The sequence below is a fragment of the Channa argus genome, chromosome 10 (genome assembly GCF_033026475.1).
Source record: "Channa argus isolate prfri chromosome 10, Channa argus male v1.0, whole genome shotgun sequence".
Lineage (NCBI taxonomy): Eukaryota > Metazoa > Chordata > Actinopteri > Anabantiformes > Channidae > Channa > Channa argus.
The window spans coordinates 13130589-13152971 of record NC_090206.1 but is presented as its reverse complement, the minus strand read 5'-3'; the positions used below and the strand labels follow the sequence as shown (position 1 = coordinate 13152971).

The following is a 22383-nucleotide window of genomic DNA, read 5'->3' as shown; positions in this document are numbered from 1 at the left end:
CATTATAAGCTGCAAGTTATAGTAGCAAGCATAGATTAATAACAGCTACCTTGCAATGTTCAATCATCTTTAAGCAATCGCTGTCATTGTGCTGATGTGCTCATGCCATCAATGTTTACTGCAGCAGCTCCCTTCTCCACCCCAGCCTCCTCATGAGGGCCGCTTTACGCTTTATGACTAGCAGATGAAAGTTGACAATTGTGAGAGGACCTTGGTGAAATTATTGGCCGTCAATCAAACACGGTGCTCCTAGATCAAGGCTGTGAGACAAGTCCATCTGCAGTCATTTTTAAAGCTTTTGCAACCAGGGACCAAAGGGCAGCCTCAAAATTTTAATGGTTACCAAAATCCTACAGTGTCGCTGAACATACAATCAAAATGCAACATGAAATCATGTAGAATACACTGGAGAGCTAGAATAATGATTCTGCTGAGACATTCATCTGTCACTTTTCTAAAGTTTGACAGCTTTATGCACAGTTTATTGTTATACCACAGGGCACAGACATGGCACCATGCACCATGTCACAATATGAATATCATACAGTCTGATATTGAGTGCAACCAAGACTTTAGAAGCTATATTGGTCATCATTGACTACATCTGCATGTTACAATGAAATGTGCGCTCTGCTTTCAACACATTCCCCCGGGGGAGCAGTGGACAGCCACAGGTGTCTTGGGCGTAGACACGTCTGGTGCATGGGCTCGGATTTGACTACAGTATTCCAGCCCTGCTCTACCCATTGAACCACCAGGCTGTTAATTCCACAATTTCCATAGTAATAGACCACAATTAATGTATTAGCCACACCTAATGAAAGTAGCTAGTCAAAAAATAAATCCACAAATGACATATGATTTATTTAACATCATGTGTTGAGGTGATTTGTTCTTCAGGCAGAATAAGTATTGCTACTCAAGGTTTTGGAGAATCCTTCAACAATTTGTTTGTTAACAGAAAATATTTTTTAATGTTTTAATAACCAAACCAATTTTGAAAAATGACAATGTGCACAACATTCATTTTAAACATTGAAAATGTCATGTGCCTAATTGTTATTCAAACACAGAACACTTGTCTGTTTTTTAATGAACTGTTGTTGTCTTGGACTCTCACTACCCTCAGCTACAACTCTGCCAACACTCCCATCTGTCTCACCCCTTATAAACTGGTAGCCCAGCACCCACAGGTCGTCAGTCAGCCCTATAAATGGCCAACACAATGGCCAGACAAATTTTCAAGGGTGTGTGCGTGTAAAACTGTTGCTCTTGCTAACAAACCATAACTGTGACACTAACACACGACTTAGCTTCTCCTTGTTTCTTTCTTCCCTTATCAGCTATGTACCAGTTTCAAAGCACTGCGTCTTCACAGTTTCCTCATCAAGCACTGACTGATGAAGAATCATATTTACTTCACAGACACAAATTCTTTACACTTCCTCATGTGGCAATGTCTTATCAGCTGCAGACAACCTTGTTCATTTACATAAATCAATAACATTCTCAAGGTAAGAATGTGGTTAAGAGCATTGAAAAGGAGTTTTACTTGGAACTTGGGAGTGAATGGATATGTAATAAGGCATGCCAAGTTAAATTGCTCATGCATATTGACTTATTCTCAATGCACAGGGATGAGAATAAAGTCATACTTGAGATTAGAAAGAAGAGAAGGGAATAAAATGAGAAGAGAGACGCATATTGAGGAAAGTGAAAGAGATGTGGCAAGAGTGTGCTGCAGTGCTCCTGCATTACAATTGATTGGCTGGTTTAACCGTCAGTGCTGCTCACTCAAGCTTTAAATAGATGGATAAAACCTCTTTTTACCGAACACACTTCTATTCTCCTCCCAACACTCCTCCACCTCTTCCTCCTATTCTTTTATTTTTTCTACTCTCCTCTGTGTTTTCCTCGGCTCTACACTCCTCCCTTTTCCTCCCTCTGCACCTCTCTCTTCTTTATGCTCTTTTTTCTTTTCCTCTCCATTTTTAGTTTTCTCTTTTCTACTCCTCCCTTCTTTTTGTCTACAACAATGTTTTATATCTCCTTTCCTCTTGTCTTCTTGTGCCTCCACTTTTTTCTATTTTCATCCTCTCATCTCCTCTCCTATCTTTATATATGCCATAAACATTCAAATCACATTCTCTTAAAAACGTTTTCACCTAGCTTCATTGTCTCTTAACTGTTTAACTGTTTTATGAGAAAGTTTTATCTGCATAATCATCTACATGGGATACAGTTTATAATTGTGTGTGTGTGGGGGGGTGGATAAGCTGACTAATTTGTGTGTCTGATTTCCAACTTATCAGAGCGCGGAGGTCACACACTAATCCTGAATTGTCCTCCAATCCTCTGTTAACAAGATACGATCCTCCTTTTTATCCCAATCTTTCCTCTCTCCTTCTCCCTTCTTTTCCCTTCATTTCTCATTTCCTTGTAGTGATAAAGTCATTTGAAGCCAAGTGCAAAAAGATAGGTTTCCGCCAGCACTGATAGATGGAGGTGAGGGCAGGGCCAAATGAGCACATGATAGAAAGACACAGCAGAGGAGACAGCTATCAGAGGGAAGGTTGACACGTCATCTCTCTGCATCCTGAAGAATATTACAGGCCACGCAAGCTTGTTAATGTGTTTTTGCATTTGTGTATGTGTTTACAGATTGTTATGAAACAACTTGTGTTGTTCAGTGATGACAGATGTGTGCAGTGTACCATGTCTCTTCCATTGAGACTATCTAAGCTTTACCATTTTATAGGGTGCATTGCTTCTTACTCCTCAAAGACAAAGAAAGCTCTCCCATATTCTCTGATAGCTCTGATAGTATGTTTACAATAGATATGTGCAGCTCTTCATTCATTCTTATAAATGGTTGTAAAGATTAGAGCGTTACTGCGAGCAGCAAGCAGGCAAGCTGTGAGTCTCTGGCTGATTTAACGCTGATAAACCAGCATGTATTAGGAGCGCAGTGTGTGATCAGGTCAGAGACAAGTTGATGTTCATATGAGACACCAGCTGTGGCCCAAACACAAATCATTAAGTCCCTAATGGAGACAGGGCCACTCTAATGTTATGATGTTAGCAGTCACATACTAATGACTTGAACATGATACAGGACTTTGATGTATACATTCTGTACAGAGTCTTAATTAACTTGGGATTTTACATCATTTTAGTTGCTTTGCCATGATGACAGCATTTGGTCTCTGTTTGTAGTTTGCTTTGAATTTGATCCTTTTATTAGCTTTGTCTCTTAAGCTGGTTTTGTTCATTATTACTGCTCTCATCTTTCTTAAATAGATGTCTGGTGGAGCCTATGTTATTGACAGGGTCACCATGACCACGGGTCTGGTCTGGTTTACTGCTGGATGTCGACTTGTCTCTCACTTCATTTGTACTAAAAGCTCTTATCTCTCTCTTTTACTGCTGCCGTGTCTTAGTGCTGCCGGGCCACCCTCAGTTTTTTCTCTTTTCCTCTGTCAAATGAAAGTGGGTTTGTGCTGTTAGCCTAGTGTGAAATGACACAATGCTCAGAGTCAATGAGCTGCTGTGATCTTTTGTCACCTTGGACACCAGCCAGCTGTGCCCGGCTGCCACAGCGATAATGTCAGCGTGGAGATTGATTTGGAAGAAGATGGGGTCGACGCTCAGGGAGAATAGTCCTCATTAAGCAGCTCACACTGCGGAAAACTCATCGTTTACTTCCCACCTTTTACCATTCTTCTTCTCTGTATTATTCTCCAACCAACCACAGCTACTTTTCTGTCTGCTTCAGTTAGTAGAATGTAAGAATCTGCCAGCTGGAAAACCAATTGAACAGCTTGATGTTTTTTTTGGCATCAACACTGCATTTTGTTGATTCTCCTGCTCTGCATGTTGTCATGAACTTATTTTTACACTTCAGAAATTAAGTTTGTCCTTAATGTCTCTCTATAGGTCCAGATGCCACAAAGGATCCCTGCCTAAAGGTGCGCTGTCCTCCTCACAAGGTGTGTTTCAGCCATGACTACCAGACGGCCATCTGCACCAATCACAAGCAGCTAGCTCACAGGTGAGAATGACATTTTTCAACCCTTTGTTTTGTTCCTTTCTCAGTCTCTGGAGTCTCACTCCACTGCCTTATATAAAACCAAACAATTTAATAATTGCCAAATCGACTCCTTTTCTTTAACAAAAGGTAGAAGTGATTACTCTTACTCCATTCCATTTCATTATAGTGAAAAAATACAGGAGTTACTTTTTGACTGTTAAAATCAATCTTCAAAGGAATGTGTATTTCTATATTCTTTATGGTTCAGTGGTATGACATATATAGAGAAGAGAGGTCTGTAAAAAATGAATCCAATAACTGAAATTCAAAAAGGTCTATTTAGAGTTTACACAAATATACAGCATATTGTTATAATCTACTGTATTTATGATTTTATCTGAGGTATTACTAATGTGACACGCTCTGTGGAACACTTCTCAATCAAGTCGCATTTACAAACAGTTCTCTTAACATCATGAAAAACCATGAAGCAGCAAGACAATTACACAGTATTCATTGAGTTGACATCGCTGGTTAAAAATGAGCCTTTTTCAACTCTTCTAGTATCAATGTTATCTATAAAAGAACAGTTGTGGTTGTTTTAATGCAACACTGTCTTTCTCTTTGAATATAAAATTAACATGAAGTTGAAGTAAATGCCTCTAACTCCAAATTACTATGCAAAGTTGAACTTCGATATGCTAAAGACCCTCAGGGCAGGTTAGACAAATTAAACCCACTGGAAGCATGAAATAAAGTAGCATATCGTGTTGTGAGTTAGCACCATCTAAGAATCTGCTTCAGTGACAAACATACAAACACACATTTGCACCACCAATTAATTTTAATCAGACTATCTTTTTGCTCTTTGGACTCTGTCAGCATACAGTTTGTTTGTGTTTTCAACCTTGTCATGTTGCCAATTTTAAGGTTTTTTAATTTTTCAGTTCAAGAAACTTTACCCTCAAAAGACATCTGAATGAGTTTCCTCCCTGTCTTGGATTTAATTGATTTCCTCAATTCATTAGCTTTTAAAACACTTTTTTTTTTGTAGTGAATTAATTACAAGTCACATTTTCTGTTTAATATGTCAAATGATTCACCTAAAATCGGTATTTCCCCAAAAGCATCATTCATTGAAGCTCTAGACCGTGGTATTACTTTATCTACACAAGTTAAATTAGTTGCAGCAATTAGCAAAACACAGAATCAGTGTCCTCTCAGAGGGCATATCCAAGCTTGGATATGTGCACTATTGAGCAATACTGTTAATGTGCACTATGGTGCAGCTTATAGATTTGTCTAAGAGATCATTCAGCAGTGTTTTTCTATCTTTATGATGCCCTGTACAGTCTTTACTGTTGTTTTCAACTGAAATTCACAAGCAGATTAATTTTTTTCTCTTATAAGCATATGTCAATGCACACGTCCCAAGCATAGTTTCTTCCTCTTTAAATTGATGCAGCTCTGCACAGATCTGACTCGGTCTTTTGGCAAAAATGCTTGGCTCCAGGCTTGGACACCAACATTAACAACTAGCTATAATTCAGAAACCAATATCAAGGCTTATAATGTTAATTTCCATGCAATGTGTCCTGCTGTGAGGAAGCAATAGTGCTGTCAAATCATAGGTTTTCTAGATTAGAGCAACATGCAAACTCTCAGCAAGGGACTGAAGTACAGTGGTATGTGGAGGAGAGAGGGTTAGAGAGACAGAGATTGTATTCTTGCTTCTCTTTGAGATTAATATTTCTAGAGGCCTAATAATTTGAACACATTGTTGTGCTTTACTGCATTTATTCAAAGAGTTGACCGAAGACAATGAGAAGCATCTGATCAGATTGGGAGATAGATGAGGCGAAGCATCTCAGAAAATGTTTGCCATCTTACAAATTCCATCTTAGCTCTGCCTTGCCTGATCTGCCAGCACTGTTTTATTTATCGGTGCAGTGTGCATGTCTAATCTGCCGTAGCAATAATTACGGCTCAGGCGGTGAGTGTGACACTTCTAAAGAACCAAGAAGGCAGCTGACACACTGCCTGGGATTTCAATGTTGATGTTTTACAGAGAAGAGATTTTCCCCGAGGGACTGAATGATAAACTCTTACTTAATGTAATGTTATAATCTACTATTTGACTTTGGTCTAATATAAAAGCTCTAACTTAATTCATGGGACTCTGGTCCACTGCATTACACTAGTCTTAATTGAGCTGCATCACTAAATTAAAGATGAGCTTAAAAGGTAGACACCACAGCTCCCAGACTAAGATGTTTCCATAGTAACAATCCATGACACCTGCTGTCCAGCACCATCAAATGAAGTAAAAAAGCAAGTTTGCTGACTATGTTGTAAGGTGAGGACTGACAAGGCAAAGTGTTTTTCAAGACCACACCCACCTGTTGGAAATACAGAGGACTGAGGGCATCTAAATATATCCTGAGCTAGAATGAGAGGTTAAGAGAAGCACTGAAGAGAGAGAAGCCACAACATCTCAGCCTGACTATAGTTCTACATTGCATTGAGCTTTTTCCCAATAGAAGTTTTTTGTACTGAATTTTCATTATAGATAGATAATAAATAAATAATAATAGGCGACACAAAATTGATAAGGCTGTTCAGTCAGCCTGTTTTTTAAATTGAAAAAATTATCTTATTTTATGCAGTACTCATGGGTGTGTTGTGCTACTTAAAGGTTGACTTCACAGATTTCGAACTTACTTTGTATGGTTTTGGTGTGGGAGTACATGTATATGAGTGATATTTCACATCCTTTTGCCTTCCATGTAAAATATCCCTCCAAGTAACACCAACAGGAGTCATTCTTTGGTTCAGATGATACCACATCCATGTACGTCCAAACTAGAACCACTGCAAGCTAGTTGAAATTGGGCGGCGACGCTCTTTAAGGTGATCAAGCGTTTTACAGATGAATTACCATTACATGCTACAGTACACCAAAATTTTAGCTGCACTAAATGGGAATGTGTGCTGGAGTCATTCTGTTGTGCTTGCCTCTGTTCCACCCGTTACATATTCATGTGTGCAGAGATAGAGGGGGTAGAGGTTTTATGACTGTGGAATCTCCACCTGTTCACTTCACTGGCGGATGTTCACTTCATTTGTTGTCATCATGTTCATTTCTCTATAAATGCTATGTCTAGCTCCAATTCTGTCTCTGCCCAAAGTGGATCAGGAGGCAGCACGTTGTTCAGTGAGAGCACTTAGACAGAAAATTGCTGCGAGATTTGGATCAAATGTAATTATGCTGGTTATTGAAAAGGCCTTGACGGACCAATCAGGATTTGCTCTGCTTCAGCTGACCCTCATAAGCAAGAACACTTTTGAAACTTTCTGCTCAGTTGAAAACGAATACTGCTAGTTTAGATAATACTCCTGTCTGGGGAGTTATTATGGCACTTGAATCCCCCCTACACATAGATTTATGGGGGGAAATGCAATAACTCCTATAGAAATATTTTGGCTTGTAGCACCGTGAATATCATTGTATTTTTGGAGCATGTTTAGGAGACCTTGTCTTTGTTTTATAATAAGCCAAAGTGTCACTACAAAAATGACAATATCTGTTCTTAGACACCTCAAGTGTAATCAGTAAAGAAGCTTCAACATCCAGGATGTTGTTTAGGGTTTTATTATCTTGTAGAGTTTCAAGCCTCCATCCTATGCAGTTCTAAACGTCATACATCACACATTAGTTTTATAACCTTCTGTTGCTGGGCAGAACATTCTCCACCCTCAGGCAACTGCCCCCAACCCTTTTCTCCTTTTATGGAAACCTTTTTTCCTTTTCAGCACTTTGATAAGCACCTGTGAGCCTGGAGTGACTCTGGGTCACTACAGTGTGGGATCGTCTGCTGTTAGACAATAACTGACCTTGGAGCAGTTCTGCAAACACTTTAAGACAAAACAAGTATATGAGACAAGGTTTGAACAACATTGAACAACATTTTAAACATCCTTCAAAAGTACACTGAGTACAAGTTGTCATTATAACTAGGTAAAATGCTAATGCAATCATTATTTCACACATCATCACATCACACAAAGTCGTGCCTTGCTGAAATTAAATGTTTCAATCTCTCTCAGTGTGAAACCCAGGAAAGGGAGCGTAGGCCACAAGCATAGACCTGAAGCCAGGGTTCATGGGAAATGTAGGCTTTGCTCTGCCCTCCAATCAACTCCTGTATGTGGATCTGACGGACATACCTATTCCTCCAAGGTAAGTTGTTTGGCTTCTATTTGCCTCATTTTTTTTTTTTACTTTTGTTCTTTTTGTCTTCTAGTTTTTTAATTTTCTTGTTCTCTCTTTCTCTGTGAACATCAATTATTTTTAAAGCCTTATACTAAGGCTCACTGTATACCAAAGAACATGAAGAGCTTTTTGGTTTGCATAATTTATTTTGTAAATATGTGAGATAATGTGTAATTTTCTGTCTACTAACTGATATTCTTGTACAGTACCTTCTCTTCTTCCAATCCATGTCTTTTTCCCTCATCCAGTTCTATTGCTTTGTCCTATCTCATTTCATCATCCACAGCACACACCGACTGCTCTTTTCTTCCACGTGTTTATTTCACCAGCACTTCACTCACAATGTTGTGCAAATGACTGTGAACCTATGAGAGATTTTTTTCAACCAGCAAAAAATCATCTCTGGGTGATTTTGAAAATCAATCCACCTCATGTTCAGCTCCATTATATTACAGATAAAACAGGCCATAATAGAGGATTTTGGACAAACTCATTTTCTAACCTTGGTGGTTAGAAGAGAAGAGGACTGAGGAGCTGAAGAGTGAAAAGGTCATAAATAAGTGATGCACACTGTGTCTGCCCTTGGTTTAACAGACTGCAGATTCTAATTGACATCCACGTTCATATCATCTTTCCGTCCCTGTATTCTGTCTGTTGGTTGTCACAGGTGAAGTGCACTCTAGTACACAGGCCCTTCATACAATTGGACAATGGAAATTATCACTTGAGTGTATTGCACGGCTAAATATTTGACTCACTGGTAAAATAGAGCAGGCTGCAAGATTTCCAGGCAACTGAAGAATGCTGTGATTTGCTAAGTAATAAAGTATTCTTAATTGCAGCATTTCATTCAAGGGTGTTCCCTAAATCTCCAGTATAATAGTGTCTGACATGGCTGGATCAATAAATTCAAACCTTTCATTGAATGAGACATGTTTTCTTTGATGGGAAGTTTGTCATCGATCCACACACCATGTTCCTCAGCTCAGCTCTGCAGGAAATTAATGGATCTCCTTGCATTTGTTGATTATGTTGTTTTCAGTTCAAGTGAAGGGTTAAGCCTCCATCAAACAATCCTTGTCTAAGAGGAAGTCTTGATGACATAGGCCTACCTAATAACCTACCTGCCTATGAGCTGTGGTTGTGCTGGGGAAAAGTATTACGGGACAAACAAGAGGATGGAAAAAGAACAAAAGGAGGCAGAGTCCCTATGTGCTCTGCGGTAATTTAGTTGGAGGGGTTCAGTTAGTTGGTGGAGTGATGGGTCCCTGTTGCCCAACTTAAACTCTGCTCACCAGTGAGCTGCTGGTATAAAGCTTATTCATGTTTTATTATTACATTACATGCCTCCCTCATCGTAACCACACACACGCACACCCCATCACACATGCTCAATATCCTATTAAGAGGACAGTGCTCTTATCTCCTGAGAGGCTTCAGCCCACTAAGTTAAGTCCATTACTTTCATGCTTTTAAATCACCTTCCTCTCCTCTCCTCTCCTCTCCTGTTGCATGCTGGGAGTTTCGTGTGACTGTGGGTAGAGTGTGTGTGAGAAGCGCGTGTGAGAACCGCGAGTTCTTGAACTTTTCTTTTAGCTTTCTTTTTTTTTTGTTTGTTTGTTTGGTCTTTTCTCTATTTTTCTTTTTATCGTTTTTCTCTTGCATGATTAGGTAAGTTCTATTTCCTATGTTGCTTGCCCTCTGGCTGTAGCATAATGAACCAATCCCTGCGCGCTCGCGCCAACTGAAGCAGTATAGTCCACGCCCACCGGTGAGTGGGCCAAAAAGTTGCTACTTTATCGCTCTCATGGTGTGCTCAATTACGTCCGCAATCACACCATAAGAGAGCGGCGACTGTAGCACTTATTCCCTTTTTTTCCTTCAGCCTTGTGCCAGCTAAGAGCTATTCCTTAACTAAAGAGCAAATATGTCCAGTAAAGATAAGCGACGCAGCGGCAGCACCGGCGGCGATTATGACGGCGGGAGCAAAGCGAAGAAAGGCGGCGTCAGGATCTGCGGAGCTTGTCAAGTTGGGTACATTGAACCCGGTGACCTTCACCCCCGCTGCCTTGGCTGCTTGGGGGCGGAACACGCGGGCCTCGCTCTTACTGAGCGGGCTTCCTGCATGTTCTGCAGGCTTCTGCCTGAGGATACCCTACGCTCCCGGGCGGATTTCTTTTCTGAAAATCCGGAGCAGTATTGGCTTCTTAGCGATGTTCTTGACATTGAGCCTCCTGACCGCCTTCTCACTGAGCACCATTTGCAGGAGCCGGGGTCTGACGACTCCGCCTCCGCGTCTCACGGCTCATCTTCGGGCTCCCCCCTGCTCCCCCCCCTCCACCTGCGGGGCTGGAGCAGCGCCCTCCGAGCTACGCTCTACGTCGTAGCTCTCAATCATCAACACCGCTTCCCGCCATGGTGCAGCTACTTCAAGAGCTTCCGGACATCATTAAGATCGCCAGCGCTCGTGGTGATCTTTCTGTGCCGGAGGATGCCGCGTCGCCACCCCAGGAAGCCGCCTTTGGCCGCTATAACCCCGGGCGAGCGTCCCGGCCTGTTCCTACCTGGCCGCTATTCCCCACGGTAGCCGCCTATGTGCACGGCCTTGCCAGCGAGCCGGCGAAGCTTAAAGCTCCAGTTTCTACCTTTGCATCTATCACCAAGGTGAAAGGTCTCACGGATGACGGGTTTCCGCCAGTCCCAACGCTGGAACCTAGCCTCGCCGCTCTTTTTGGAGTCAAGTGCAATCTCAGAGCCGGCCGACGCCCCGCTCCACCCTCTCCTAAAGATGCATTGACAGCTCGCCTCGCTGACCGCTCACATCAGTGTGCGTTTCAGTCGGCAGCGGCAGCTAATAACATCTTTGTTTTAGCTAATGCCATTTCTGATCTGGCTCTCCTACCTGATGCTCTTCCCGACAAGTACGCTGAAGAGATCAGCAAGTTTTCCAGCGCCATCCTCGCCTTGTGCGCCCCGATAGCGATCGCTTCGGCGCGCATCTCGGCATGGCAAACCATGATCGCGAGGAACGTCTGGCTCCATCTTTCCTCCATCCCAGAGGCTGTTAGAAAGGATATGCTGGAGGGACCCATCAGCCCTGATGGTCTGTTTGGTCCCCATTTCCAGCACCTTGTTAGAGAGATGCAGACGGCTTCGGAAGAAGCGGAAAAGATTCGTCGCCATGTCACAGCTCCCTCTCGCTCCGCCGGTCACTGGCGTGACCGCCGTGAGCTTTCTCACAAACAAAGGCGCCCCGCTTCATCAGCGGCAGCCGCTTCGCGACCTGCTCCGGTGCAGCCCGCTCCTCCACCTCCTCCACCTGCCCCCCAGGCGGCAGCACCAAGTCGCAGATCTTCCAAGCCTCGCAAGTTGGCTTGCTCCTGGTCTCGCCCTCCGGTGGAGCCTCCCCGGAAGCAGAGAAGATTTTGACGGGTTGGGGGGGACATGTGTGATTCGATTGTTCTTTGTTCCAAATGTGGTTGTTCTGTTTGTTTTTGCAATAAAACTGAACATCTCCTAGAGGGCAAAGATTCCTATAACCAGAACACCCCTGGGTTTCCACACCCAGCGGTGTCCGCGTCCCACATGTCCCCCACTCACAACAGCCCGCTCGTTGTTAGCCGCCGTGCTAACTTTACGAGCCGGCTAGTTTCTGCTAAGCAGCACACTTTATCTTCTGAGCTCCATACAACGTGCCTCCCCGCTGATACACTTGCTAGCGGTAGGGGAACGTCTGTTTATGAGCCCTCGGGGGCGCGCCCGCCTAGCTTTTCGACTACGGCTGGGGCTTCCCCGACGGACAGCCAGCCCCTCCCGTCCTCCCCGCGTCCCTTTCACAGAGGGCCCCCCATGGGCTGCCCGGTCTTTAACTCCCCGAGCAGCGGCGGAGAGGGCCGAACGTTGGCTGGCTGCCAATATAGCAGACGAACACTGTCCGCTGTCACACCCACTGTCGGAGCGTTACCATCAGTGGACGCAACTGTGTGTGTTGGACAAGTGGATGGACAGAATAATTCGCAAGGGTTATTCTCTCCAGTTTGCCACACCCCCGCCGAGCTTCGCGGGGATCCTGGAAACCCGGCTTTCATCCCCAGCCCACGCGACAGCTCTTGCGTCAGAGCTGTCCGATCTCCTGGGGAAACGGGCCATCAGCGTGGTCCCACCGATGGAAGAAAACCAGGGTTTCTACTCTCGTTACTTCCTGGTTCCAAAGAAGTCGGGGGAAATGAGGCCAATTCTGGATCTCTCTTTTCTCAACCAGTTCATGGTGGTCCGACAGCCTCAGTTCTCCGGAGCGTGCGCCCGGGAGACTGGTTGTCCTCGGTGGACCTAAAGGACGCATATTTTCACATTCCTGTCGCCATGCAACACAGGAAGTTTCTGCGTTTCTCCTTCCTGGGCGTACGGTACCAGTACAACTGCCTACCGTTCGGCTATTCTCTCGCCCCACGCACATTCTCCAAATGTCTGGAGACAGCACTGGCTCCGCTGCGCGCTGCCGGCATGAGAGTGCTGTTCTATTTAGACGATCTCCTTCTCCTCGCTCCGTCCCGGGAACAAGCTCTCCTGCAGATGGTGGATTTGGTGACTCATTTATCGTCTCTGGGTTTCACGATAAATTGGCGGAAAAGCTCACCGTTCCCGGCTCAGTCGATTATCTTCCTGGGCGTGGAGCTGGATGTGCCGATCATGCGGGCGCGCCTCTCCCAGGAGAGGAGAGAGACGCTGCTCGCCATGCTCCACCGTTTGACTCCCCGTCGCGTTGTCACAGTCCACTCAGTCATGCGACTGCTGGGCATGATGGCCGCGGCTCTCTCGGTGGTTCCCCTCGGCCTCCTACACATGAGGCGACTGCAGCACTGGTTCTCTCGCCTGCAGCTCGATCCTGTACGTCATCGCAGACGTTTGGTCATGATTCCCCCATCAGTGGGTCCGGATCTAGCCTATTGGAGGGGACCTCGCGTCATGTTAGACGGCGTACCCCTCGGCCGCCCCTCATCACACGTCTCGGTGTTCACAGACGCTTCGCTGTTGGGATGGGGCGGGACATGCCTCTCTCAGTCAGTGGGTGCTCCCTGGCCAGAGGGCATGTCTCTCCACATAAACGCGCTGGAGCTGCTCTCTGTGTGGAACGTTCTTCAGCATTTTGCTCCGGTGCTCTTGGATTGCCACGTCCTTGTTCACACGGACAATACGACGACGGCTTCCTATATCAACCGTCAGGGTGGCGTGAGATCATCACGGCTCCTCAGCATCGCCAGGAGACTGCTGCTGTGGGCGCACTCGCATCTCCGCTCCATCAGAGCTGTGTACATCCCCGGCGTTCTGAACACCGCCGCGGACACTATGTCTCGGGGGGGGGCCCGCCCCGGGGAATGGGTGCTGCACACAGAGCTAGTCCAAGAGGTTTGGAGCAGGTTTGGCAGAGCCGAGGTGGACCTTTTTGCAGCCAAGGTCAATGCCCAGTGCCCCCTTTGGTTCTCCCTCCGAGCTCGAGATTCCCCCCCCCTTGGGGTGGATGCATTCTCCCATTGCCCTTGGCCCAGGCGGCTCCTTTATGCATTTCCGCCTGTCCCTCTGATTCCCCGGTTACTAGACCGTGTGAGAGAGGAGTATCTCACCGTCATCCTTGTGGCCCCAAGGCGAGTGGGGGCACCGTGGTTCCCGTCACTCTGTCAAATGCTGGCAGGCCCGCCCTGGGAGCTCCCGTGGCGTTCGGACGCATTGTCTCAGGCCAACGGGATGATCCGCAGTCCCCCAGTTCTGCTCCAGCGCCTGTGGGTCTGGCCCCTGAGAGGAAGCGCCTAGCCGACCAGGGGTTTTCACCCCGCGTGGTGGCCACCATTCAAGGTGCGAGGGCAGCATCCACCACTTCCTCCTATGTAGCCAAGTGGTCATCCTTTCAGCGCTGGTGCTCTGAGAGGGGCGTGTCTGCCTCTTCATGTCCTCTTCCGCGGGTTCTGTCTTTTCTTCAGACCCTCGTGGACAGAGGCTTATCCCTCAGCACTGTGAAGACCTATGCTGCTGCGATCTCCTCATGTCATGAGGGGTTCGGAGACAGCTCTGTCTTCAGTCACCCCTTGCTGAAACGTTTCTTAAGGGGTGTGAGGAGGCAATGGCCCCTTTTGCGCCCCTTGGCCCCTCCTTGGGATCTTTCTCTGGTCCTCCGTGCCTTGGTGGTTCTCCGTTTGAGCCGCTGGAACAGGTTCCCCTCAGGCTCCTGTCATGGAAGACGGCGCTTCTCTTGGCTCTCACCTCTATGAAAAGAGTGAGTGACCTCTCTGCCCTGTCAGTCTCCCCGGAGTGTCTTTCAATTCGTGGGGATTTCAGTCTGGCTGTTCTCCGCCCTAATCCTGCATTCATGCCCAAGTGCATTACCAGTTCTTTTAGGTCGAGAGTCATAACCTTGGAAGGTTTCTGCACACCTCCTCACACTTCTGAGGAGGATGCCTCCTCTCATCTGCTGTGCCCAGTGCGTGCTTTGTCCTACTATGTGGAGCGCACGTCTACTATACGCCGTTCCGAGCGCCTTTTCGTGCACTACAGGGAAGGCTCTGCCGGGCTTCCTCTTTCCGCTCAGCGCCTGTCCCACTGGCTGTGTGAAGCCATTTTTCAAGCATATGAGTCCTCTGGGGCCCAGCCACCAGAGGGAATCCGTGCACACTCCACTAGAGGAATAGCTTCCTCTGTGGCATTGCTCAGAGGGGTGTCGGTGGAAGACATCTGCCTGGCGGCATCATGGTCCTCCACCTGCTCTTTCGTCCGGTTTTATCTTCGAGACGTTCACGCCCCTCACTTTCCAGTTCTGTGCTTTCTGCACCCCAGAGTGCACACTCTGGTGTCGGTTAGTATGTCTTGTCTCTCCATCTCGGTCCCCAGGCCCTCAGTGGGCTTATTGAATGCTCTCCCACTGCCTGCCGGTGTGTTCACAGCTGTGATTCCCCCCCCCTTGTGTTTTTGTCACAGTTCAGGTCGGTCCAGCTGTGAAGCAGGGTTCTGTTTACTGCTCCTAGCTGCTGTATGGCACTAGTGGGGCGTGGACTATATCCTGCTGTAGCATTTGGTTCATTATGCTACAGCCAGAGGGCAAGCAACATAGGAAATAGAACGATGGTTACGTACTGTAACCCCAGATTCTATGACTATGTTGCGCAGCCCTCTGGCTTTTTGGGCCCCACTAGTACCTCTTACTGGCTGAAGGAAAATGGTCAGTTAGAGGGAATAAGTGCTACAGTCGCCGCTCTCTTATGGTGTGATTGCGGACGTAATTGAGCACACCATGAGAGCGATAAAGTAGCAACTTTTTGGCCCACTCACCGGTGGGCGTGGACTATACTGCTTCAGTTGGCGCGAGCGCGCAGGGATTGGTTCATTATGCTACAGCCAGAGGGCTGCGCAACATAGTCATAGAATCTGGGGTTACAGTACGTAACCATCGTTTTGCTGCTAGTTTTGTTTTTTGTTTTTTTGTTAGTTTTGGGGCGGGATGGCGTCCTCTGAGGCACCAGTCCCAACCCTTCGGCAGGGAATTAGGATTGCCCCGCCGGACGGTAGTATTACAGTGGAAGAGGTTCTGCTAGCTATCGGTAACCAGGTAGGACATGAAAATTTACTTGTTGCATCAAGAATGAACAAAGCGGTGGTCGTGTTCCTGAAAGCGGAGCGTATTGTTAATGACCTCGTTGAAAGTGGCGTGGTTATCCGGGACTTGTTTGTACAGGTGTCCCCCCTGTCAGCCCCTTCTACGCGGGTGATTGTATCAGGTGTACCGCCGTTCATCCCTAATGCACTGCTGGAGAACGAACTCCGTAAATTTGGCAAATTTGCAAGTGGTTTTAAAACGGTCAACTTGGGTTGTAAAGATCCCAAGCTGAAGCATGTACAATCTCTGAGGCGACAGGTGTTTATGTTCCTTGACTCGTCTACACAGACGCTAGATGTTTCTTTTAGAGTCAAGCATGGCGATGGGTCTTACATGTTGTATGCTAGCTCGGGACACATGAAATGTTTTGAATGTGGTGATGTTGGACACAAACGTCTCGCGTGTCCACATAAACAGCAGGCGGTTAACGCTGCGGGGCCGCAGTCTGCCACTGCGGTTGTGGGCATCGCCGGGGGCAATGCCAGTGGCGATGCCACCGCGGAGGCTCTAGTCGGCTCCGCGGTCGACGCGGCGGTGGAAGTGGCGGTTGGTCCAGTAGCTTGTCCCTTAGATGAGTCCGGGAACACAGCGGCAATGCAGAGTGTACTTAATCATTATGGTGATAACGGTGATGTAGAAAGGGATGTACAGAGTGTGTCTGTGGTACAACAGGAAACACCTGTGATAACAGATGCTCAGGACTGCAGCCAGCCTGGAGTAACTGACGAGGCTCTACAGCTGCTTACTACAACAAGTGTTGCTGTAGCCGCTAGTACCAATAGTCAACTGACTGGTGAAGAAGACATTGATTATGACACCGATTCAGACACGATGTCTCTCGGTGAATGTTCTACCAAAAATGTAGACCTCTACTCCCTGGACGAGATTAGTGGTTTTCTTGATAAAACTTATAAAAAGTCGGTCAAAGTGACAGACTATTTCAGTGATACGGACAAGTTCATTAGGTCTGCAAGAGTACTCCTGAAACTGGCTGGGTTTGACCTTCTGGATGAGAGAAAGCGTTTTCGACTTAGGAAACATATAACAGCTTTGAATAAAACACCTAAAGAAAAAATGATTAAAAAGATGAGGTTTTCCAGATAGCATGATCATGCATCACGTGGTGTTTTACCCTCCTTTACTGTTTAATGTATGCTTTGACTTGTCTGTCTCTTCTTTCCCATCTTTGCGATGCAGGACCTAAAAATAGGCACTTTAAACATTAATGGTGGGAGGGATAGATGTAAAAGAGCTTTAATTGCGGAGGTTTTTTCACAGAAGAGACTAGATGTTCTATTTTTGCAAGAGACGCACACTGTTCCAGCGGACGAGCCAGAATGGGGTTTATGGTGGGAGGGTCTATGTTTTTTTAGTCATGGTACCAATTTAAGTTCAGGGGTAGTTGTCTTATTTAAGAAATGTGTAAATGTAGCTGTACTATCCACCACAGAGGTGGTGAAAGGCCGCCTTATTATTATTAGAGTTGAAATAGAAAACTTTGTGCTGTGTCTTGTCAATTTATATGCCCCGAATCAAGGCACAGAGCGAGAAGGTTTTTTTTCTTTATTAAAAGCTGAACTGAGCAATTACCAGCATGATGCTCTTATCATTGGTGGGGATTTCAACTGTACCATAGACTTTACTATGGACAGGATGTGTGAGGAACCTCACCCTCAATCATCCCAGAGTCTCCTCTGCACCATTAACCACCTAGATCTGTTAGATGCATGGAGGGTCAAACATCCAAAAACTAGGCAATATACATGGGTGAGAGGCAATAGCAACAGGGTGGGTGCAGCTAGGCTTGACAGGATCTACATCTCCGAAAGCCTTAGCTCTAGACTATCTAGCAGCACTATAAGCCCGGTGGGTTTCACTGATCACCACCTCGTTAGCACAACTTTGGTAATTTCCCCAGGTGAAAAGGCTAAATCATACTGGCACTTTAATAATAAGCTGCTACAGGACAACACTTTTTGCCAAGACTTCAGGAGATTCTGGGAACACTGGAGGCTTCAGAAATTAAACTTTAGCTCTCTGAGGCAGTGGTGGGAGGTTGGTAAGGCTCAAACACGTGTGTATTGCCAACAGTACACGTCTTACTCCACCGCTAGGATTAAGACGGCAGTCAGGGAGCTTGAGGCAGACATAACACACCTTGAGAAAGAGCTACATGGAGGCTCAGATCCTGACACACGTTGGGTGTTGCAGGAAAAGAGGCTGGAGCTCAGCTCCTTTCTGCATGAGAGAATAAAGGGGGCCCTTGTGAGGTCTCGCCTCCTTCAACTGGAACATATGGATGCCCCAAGCTCATTTTTCTTCAACCTGGAGAAATCGGTGGCTCGAAGGAAGCAAATGACCTGTCTTAAACTTCCAGGAGGCAGGTTGACTTCCAATCCAAGTGAAATGCGACGTCATGCAGTGGATTTTTATTCTGACCTCTTTTCCGCTGAGGATTGCAATATGGAGCATCGTGAGAAGCTTCTGGATGGGCTTCCTCAGCTTGCGCAAGAAGAGCGCGCTGCTCTAGACAGCCCATTGACTCTTGAAGAGTTAACAGATGTTGTTAACCAAATGGCAACAGGACGGGCACCTGGGATTGATGGTCTCTCCAGTGACTTTTTTAAGCGGTTTTGGAATGTAATTGGTCCAGACTTGCATGCAGTTTTTATGGAGTGTCTAGATAGGGGTTCACTTCCTGTTTCTTGTCAGCGGGCAGTACTCTCCCTCCTGCCAAAGAAGGGAGACCTGGCCCTGCTTAAGAACTGGAGACCAGTAGCCCTACTTTGCACGGACTATAAGGTGCTCTCCAGAGCCTTGTCTAATAGACTGAAGGACTATCTAGGAATTCTTGTTAATCCGGACCAAACATATTGTGTACCGGACAGGACCATTATGGACAATGTTTTCCTTATGCGTGATCTGATTGATTTATGTAGCATTTCGAATGTCAATGTGGGAATTATTTCTTTAGATCAGGAGAAAGCTTTCGACAGGGTTGACCACTCCTATTTGTTTTCTGTGCTTAAGGCTTTTGGCATTGGTGATGGGTTCCTAGGATGGTTACATTTGTTGTATAACGGTGCTGAATGCATGGTTAAGATGGGGGCAGGACTGAGTCGACCAATCCCTGTACGGCGAGGAATCAGACAAGGCTGCCCTATTTCTGGGCAGTTGTATAGTCTTGTCATTGAGCCTTTGCTGTGCAGGCTGAGAAGTTGGCTGGGTGGTGTCTCTTTGCCGGGCTTTTCCGGCATGTCCCTCCCTCTCACTGTTTCCGCTTATGCAGATGACTTAAATGTCTTTGTGACCAATCAAGGGGATGCTTGGTGCTTGGAGGAGACTTTGTCTCTCTATGAGGAAGCCACATCTGCAAAGGTCAACTGGGCAAAAAGTGAGGCCTTGCTAGTAGGACAGTGGAGAGGTCAGCAAGTGCCTAGCTTGCCAGGAGGACTTCAGTGGGGGAAGACTGGGCTGAAAGTGCTGGGAGTTTATGTTGGCTCGGAAGGTTTCCAGAGGAAAAATTGGGAAGGAGTTAGGGAGAAGGTTTGTGCTCGGTTGTCTAAATGGAAATGGTTGCTACCTCAGATGTCATACAGAGGAAGAGTTCTTGTTTCCAACAACTTGGTCGCCTCGACTCTGTGGCACAAACTTACGGCCATGACACCACCAAGTGGCCTGATAGAGGACATCCAGAAAATCATTGTGGACTTTTTCTGGTCTGGCAGGCACTGGGTCCGGGCAGCAGTTCTCTACCTGCCTGTGGCTGAAGGGGGTCAAGGCCTGATTGACATTCACTCTAAGATTGCCTCTTTCAGACTCTATACTGCGCAGGAACTGCTTTACGGCTGTGGATCACGCTGGCTCGATACCTCTCGCTTACTGCTGAGGAGAGTGGGGCGCTTTGGGTACGATAAACACCTTTTCTTCCTGCGGGCTGAGGAAGTGGATTGTGCGGGCTTGACATCCTTCTACTACTCTGTGTTGCAGGCATGGCAGGTTTTTAAAATCGAACGTGTCAACAATGACACGCCAGGTATGTGGGTGTTTGAGGAACCCTTATTTTTTAACAACTTCATTCGGACTCAGACACTGCAGTCCACTAGCCTTCGAACTAGTGTCCGGGAGGCCGGCTGTACTAAGGTGGGACACCTTATGAAGATGTCAAGACCCTCTTTGACTACTCTTAGAGAGGCGACCGGAATCCGGTCAATCAGGTTACTAGGGCAAGTCATGGAAGAAGTTTTGGCAGCTCTGCCAAAGTCCTTGAGGGTGTTTGTGGAACAAAGTGCTTTGCCTGACCAGTGGAATGATGACTGAGAGTACAGTTTTCCTTCTCTGCTGATTCTTCCAGCTGCGGGGGAGTGGCAGGAAGGAGAAGGCCAGATTCTCTCATTTAAGATCCCTCAACTGAGTACTTTTCAGGGCGCAGGAAAGAAGGTGATCTATCAGATCTGTGTAAAGGTTTTAAACTTGCGCTCTTTGACGGGAGTGAAAGAGTCGAGGTGGACTGGGTTTTTGGGCCAAGATGATTCCCCGAAAGGCAGCTGGCGGTGCCTGTACAAGCTGCCTATTGAAAAGCGGACAGCAGACCTCCAATGGAGGGTTGTACATGGGGCAATAGCCACAAACAGATACAGAGCACGGCTAGACCCTAGCTTAGGGGATCAGTGCGTCTTCTGTTCCCAGACAGAGACACTAGAACACTTATTTATCGAGTGCCCCAGACTCTCAGCAATGTTTGACCTTCTAAGGATGTGGTTTCAGGGTTTCGGGGAGGTCTTCTCTTTTAGCTTGTTTATATTTGGGCCAAAATATTGTGTTAAGAAAAGGGCTGTACACATCCTTATGAACTGGTTGTCTGGTTCTGCTAAACTGGCCATTTGGCTGACGCGCAGAAACCAGACTCAGGATACTGGTAGTGTGCAGTTAGTGCCAGTTCTAAAAGGGCTGCTTAAGGCCAGACTTAGGGTGGAATTTGTTTACCACCGTATGATAGATGATATGTTGACTTTTGGCCATAGATGGGCAGTTGGGGATGTCCTTTGTACTGTAGTGGAGGAAACTGGTGAATTGATAGTAAACTTCTGATAGTGGACTTTGTTTGTGTTTGACTATGTTGGTGTTGTTTTGTAATGTCTAATAAAGGGGTTTTTTAAAATCAAATCTCCTCTCCTCTCCTCTCCTCTCCTCTCCTCTCCTCTCCTCTCCTCTCCTCTCCTCTCCTCTCCTCTCCTCTCCTCTCCTCTCCTCTCCTCTCCTCTCCTCTCCTCTCCTCTCCTCTATATTTTTACCTCACCAAGTCAGGTGTTAAACCACTGTTTCATCAAAATCACATTAACCCCTGGAGAGAGACAAACATAAAAATTGATGGGGCCATGCTGACGGTGACTGGAGAGGTCATCCATTTCCTGGCTTTCTTTCTCTCTCTCTCCTTCTCCCTCTCTGTCTCTCTCTCGCTCTCTGCCTGTCTCCCTCCCCAGACAACTAATTTGATATGTTGAGAACAGGACAGAGCACTGTTCCTTTGTCAACATATTTTATTAAGCAACATTAGCAACGCTATCAAATAGGTGACAGGGAGGAAATGATGGATTTGAATAAGACCATGAGACATGAAAGTGCTGGCAGGCTAAGGCTAAGCCTGTGGAGGGCACAGTGTACGTAGAGATGCACAGTCATGGTCTCACCCTGACAAAACCTGTCGTCATCATCTCACAAACACAATTTACATAACTCATTTCAGATTTCATTATTCCTCTTGGAAGGATCTTGTAATTGGATTTCTCCCCCCAACTAATCCAAACAGTTTCTTACCCTCACTTACCTGAAATGAGATTTATACTCTTAAATTACATTCTGAAGTAGTCCATCTTGCTTTTTGCATTGCATTAGGTTTGTACTACAGTGAATAATAGGATGTCACTGGGCATCTCTGTGTCTAATGGTGTGTCTACATGGCTGCCTAATGGACACATCTGTTCATCGAAGATAAATGAACAATCCTGTCTCAGCAAATCTTTTCCTTAATCAGCTCGACAAAGAAAGTTCAGTAGTCAAAAGTTTTTGTTTAGTTCTAATGAGATAATTGTCTAAGTAGGCGGTAAGCAGGTGCATAGAATAATATCTGAATATGTAACTTTTGGGGTCAAAAGGTTCCAAAACACATAAAGACAGACAAATGTGTTGACATGCACGCGCCACATTTCTACTTCCACTAACTTCAATTGATCAATGCAGTTCTTTTTTTATAAATTTGTCAAGTTGCAGTAACATTGACAACATCATTCAGGTTGTTTTGTTATTTCTACAGACAGAGCAATCCACATGACAACTACCGATTTTCATGTGTCCAGTCTGTTCCCAGCCCTTGAGTCTGTGAAATAAAGCCTCCATTACCCATATATTTATATACTTTGTTTGTTTGTTTTGTTACAG

General features: G+C 45.9%; 1 protein-coding gene across 3 annotated transcripts in view; it reads left to right on the top strand.

Moving 5' to 3' along the window:
* Positions 1 to 22383, top strand: part of spock1 (SPARC (osteonectin), cwcv and kazal like domains proteoglycan 1) — a 101262-nt gene that overhangs the window by 61470 nt on the left and 17409 nt on the right. For all 3 annotated transcript variants that reach the window (XM_067519389.1, XM_067519390.1, XM_067519391.1), the window contains exons 5-6: positions 3937 to 4051; positions 8138 to 8270. In XM_067519389.1, coding sequence (XP_067375490.1) covers positions 3937 to 4051; positions 8138 to 8270 — 248 coding nt within the window. The remainder of the gene's footprint in view (positions 1 to 3936; positions 4052 to 8137; positions 8271 to 22383) is intronic.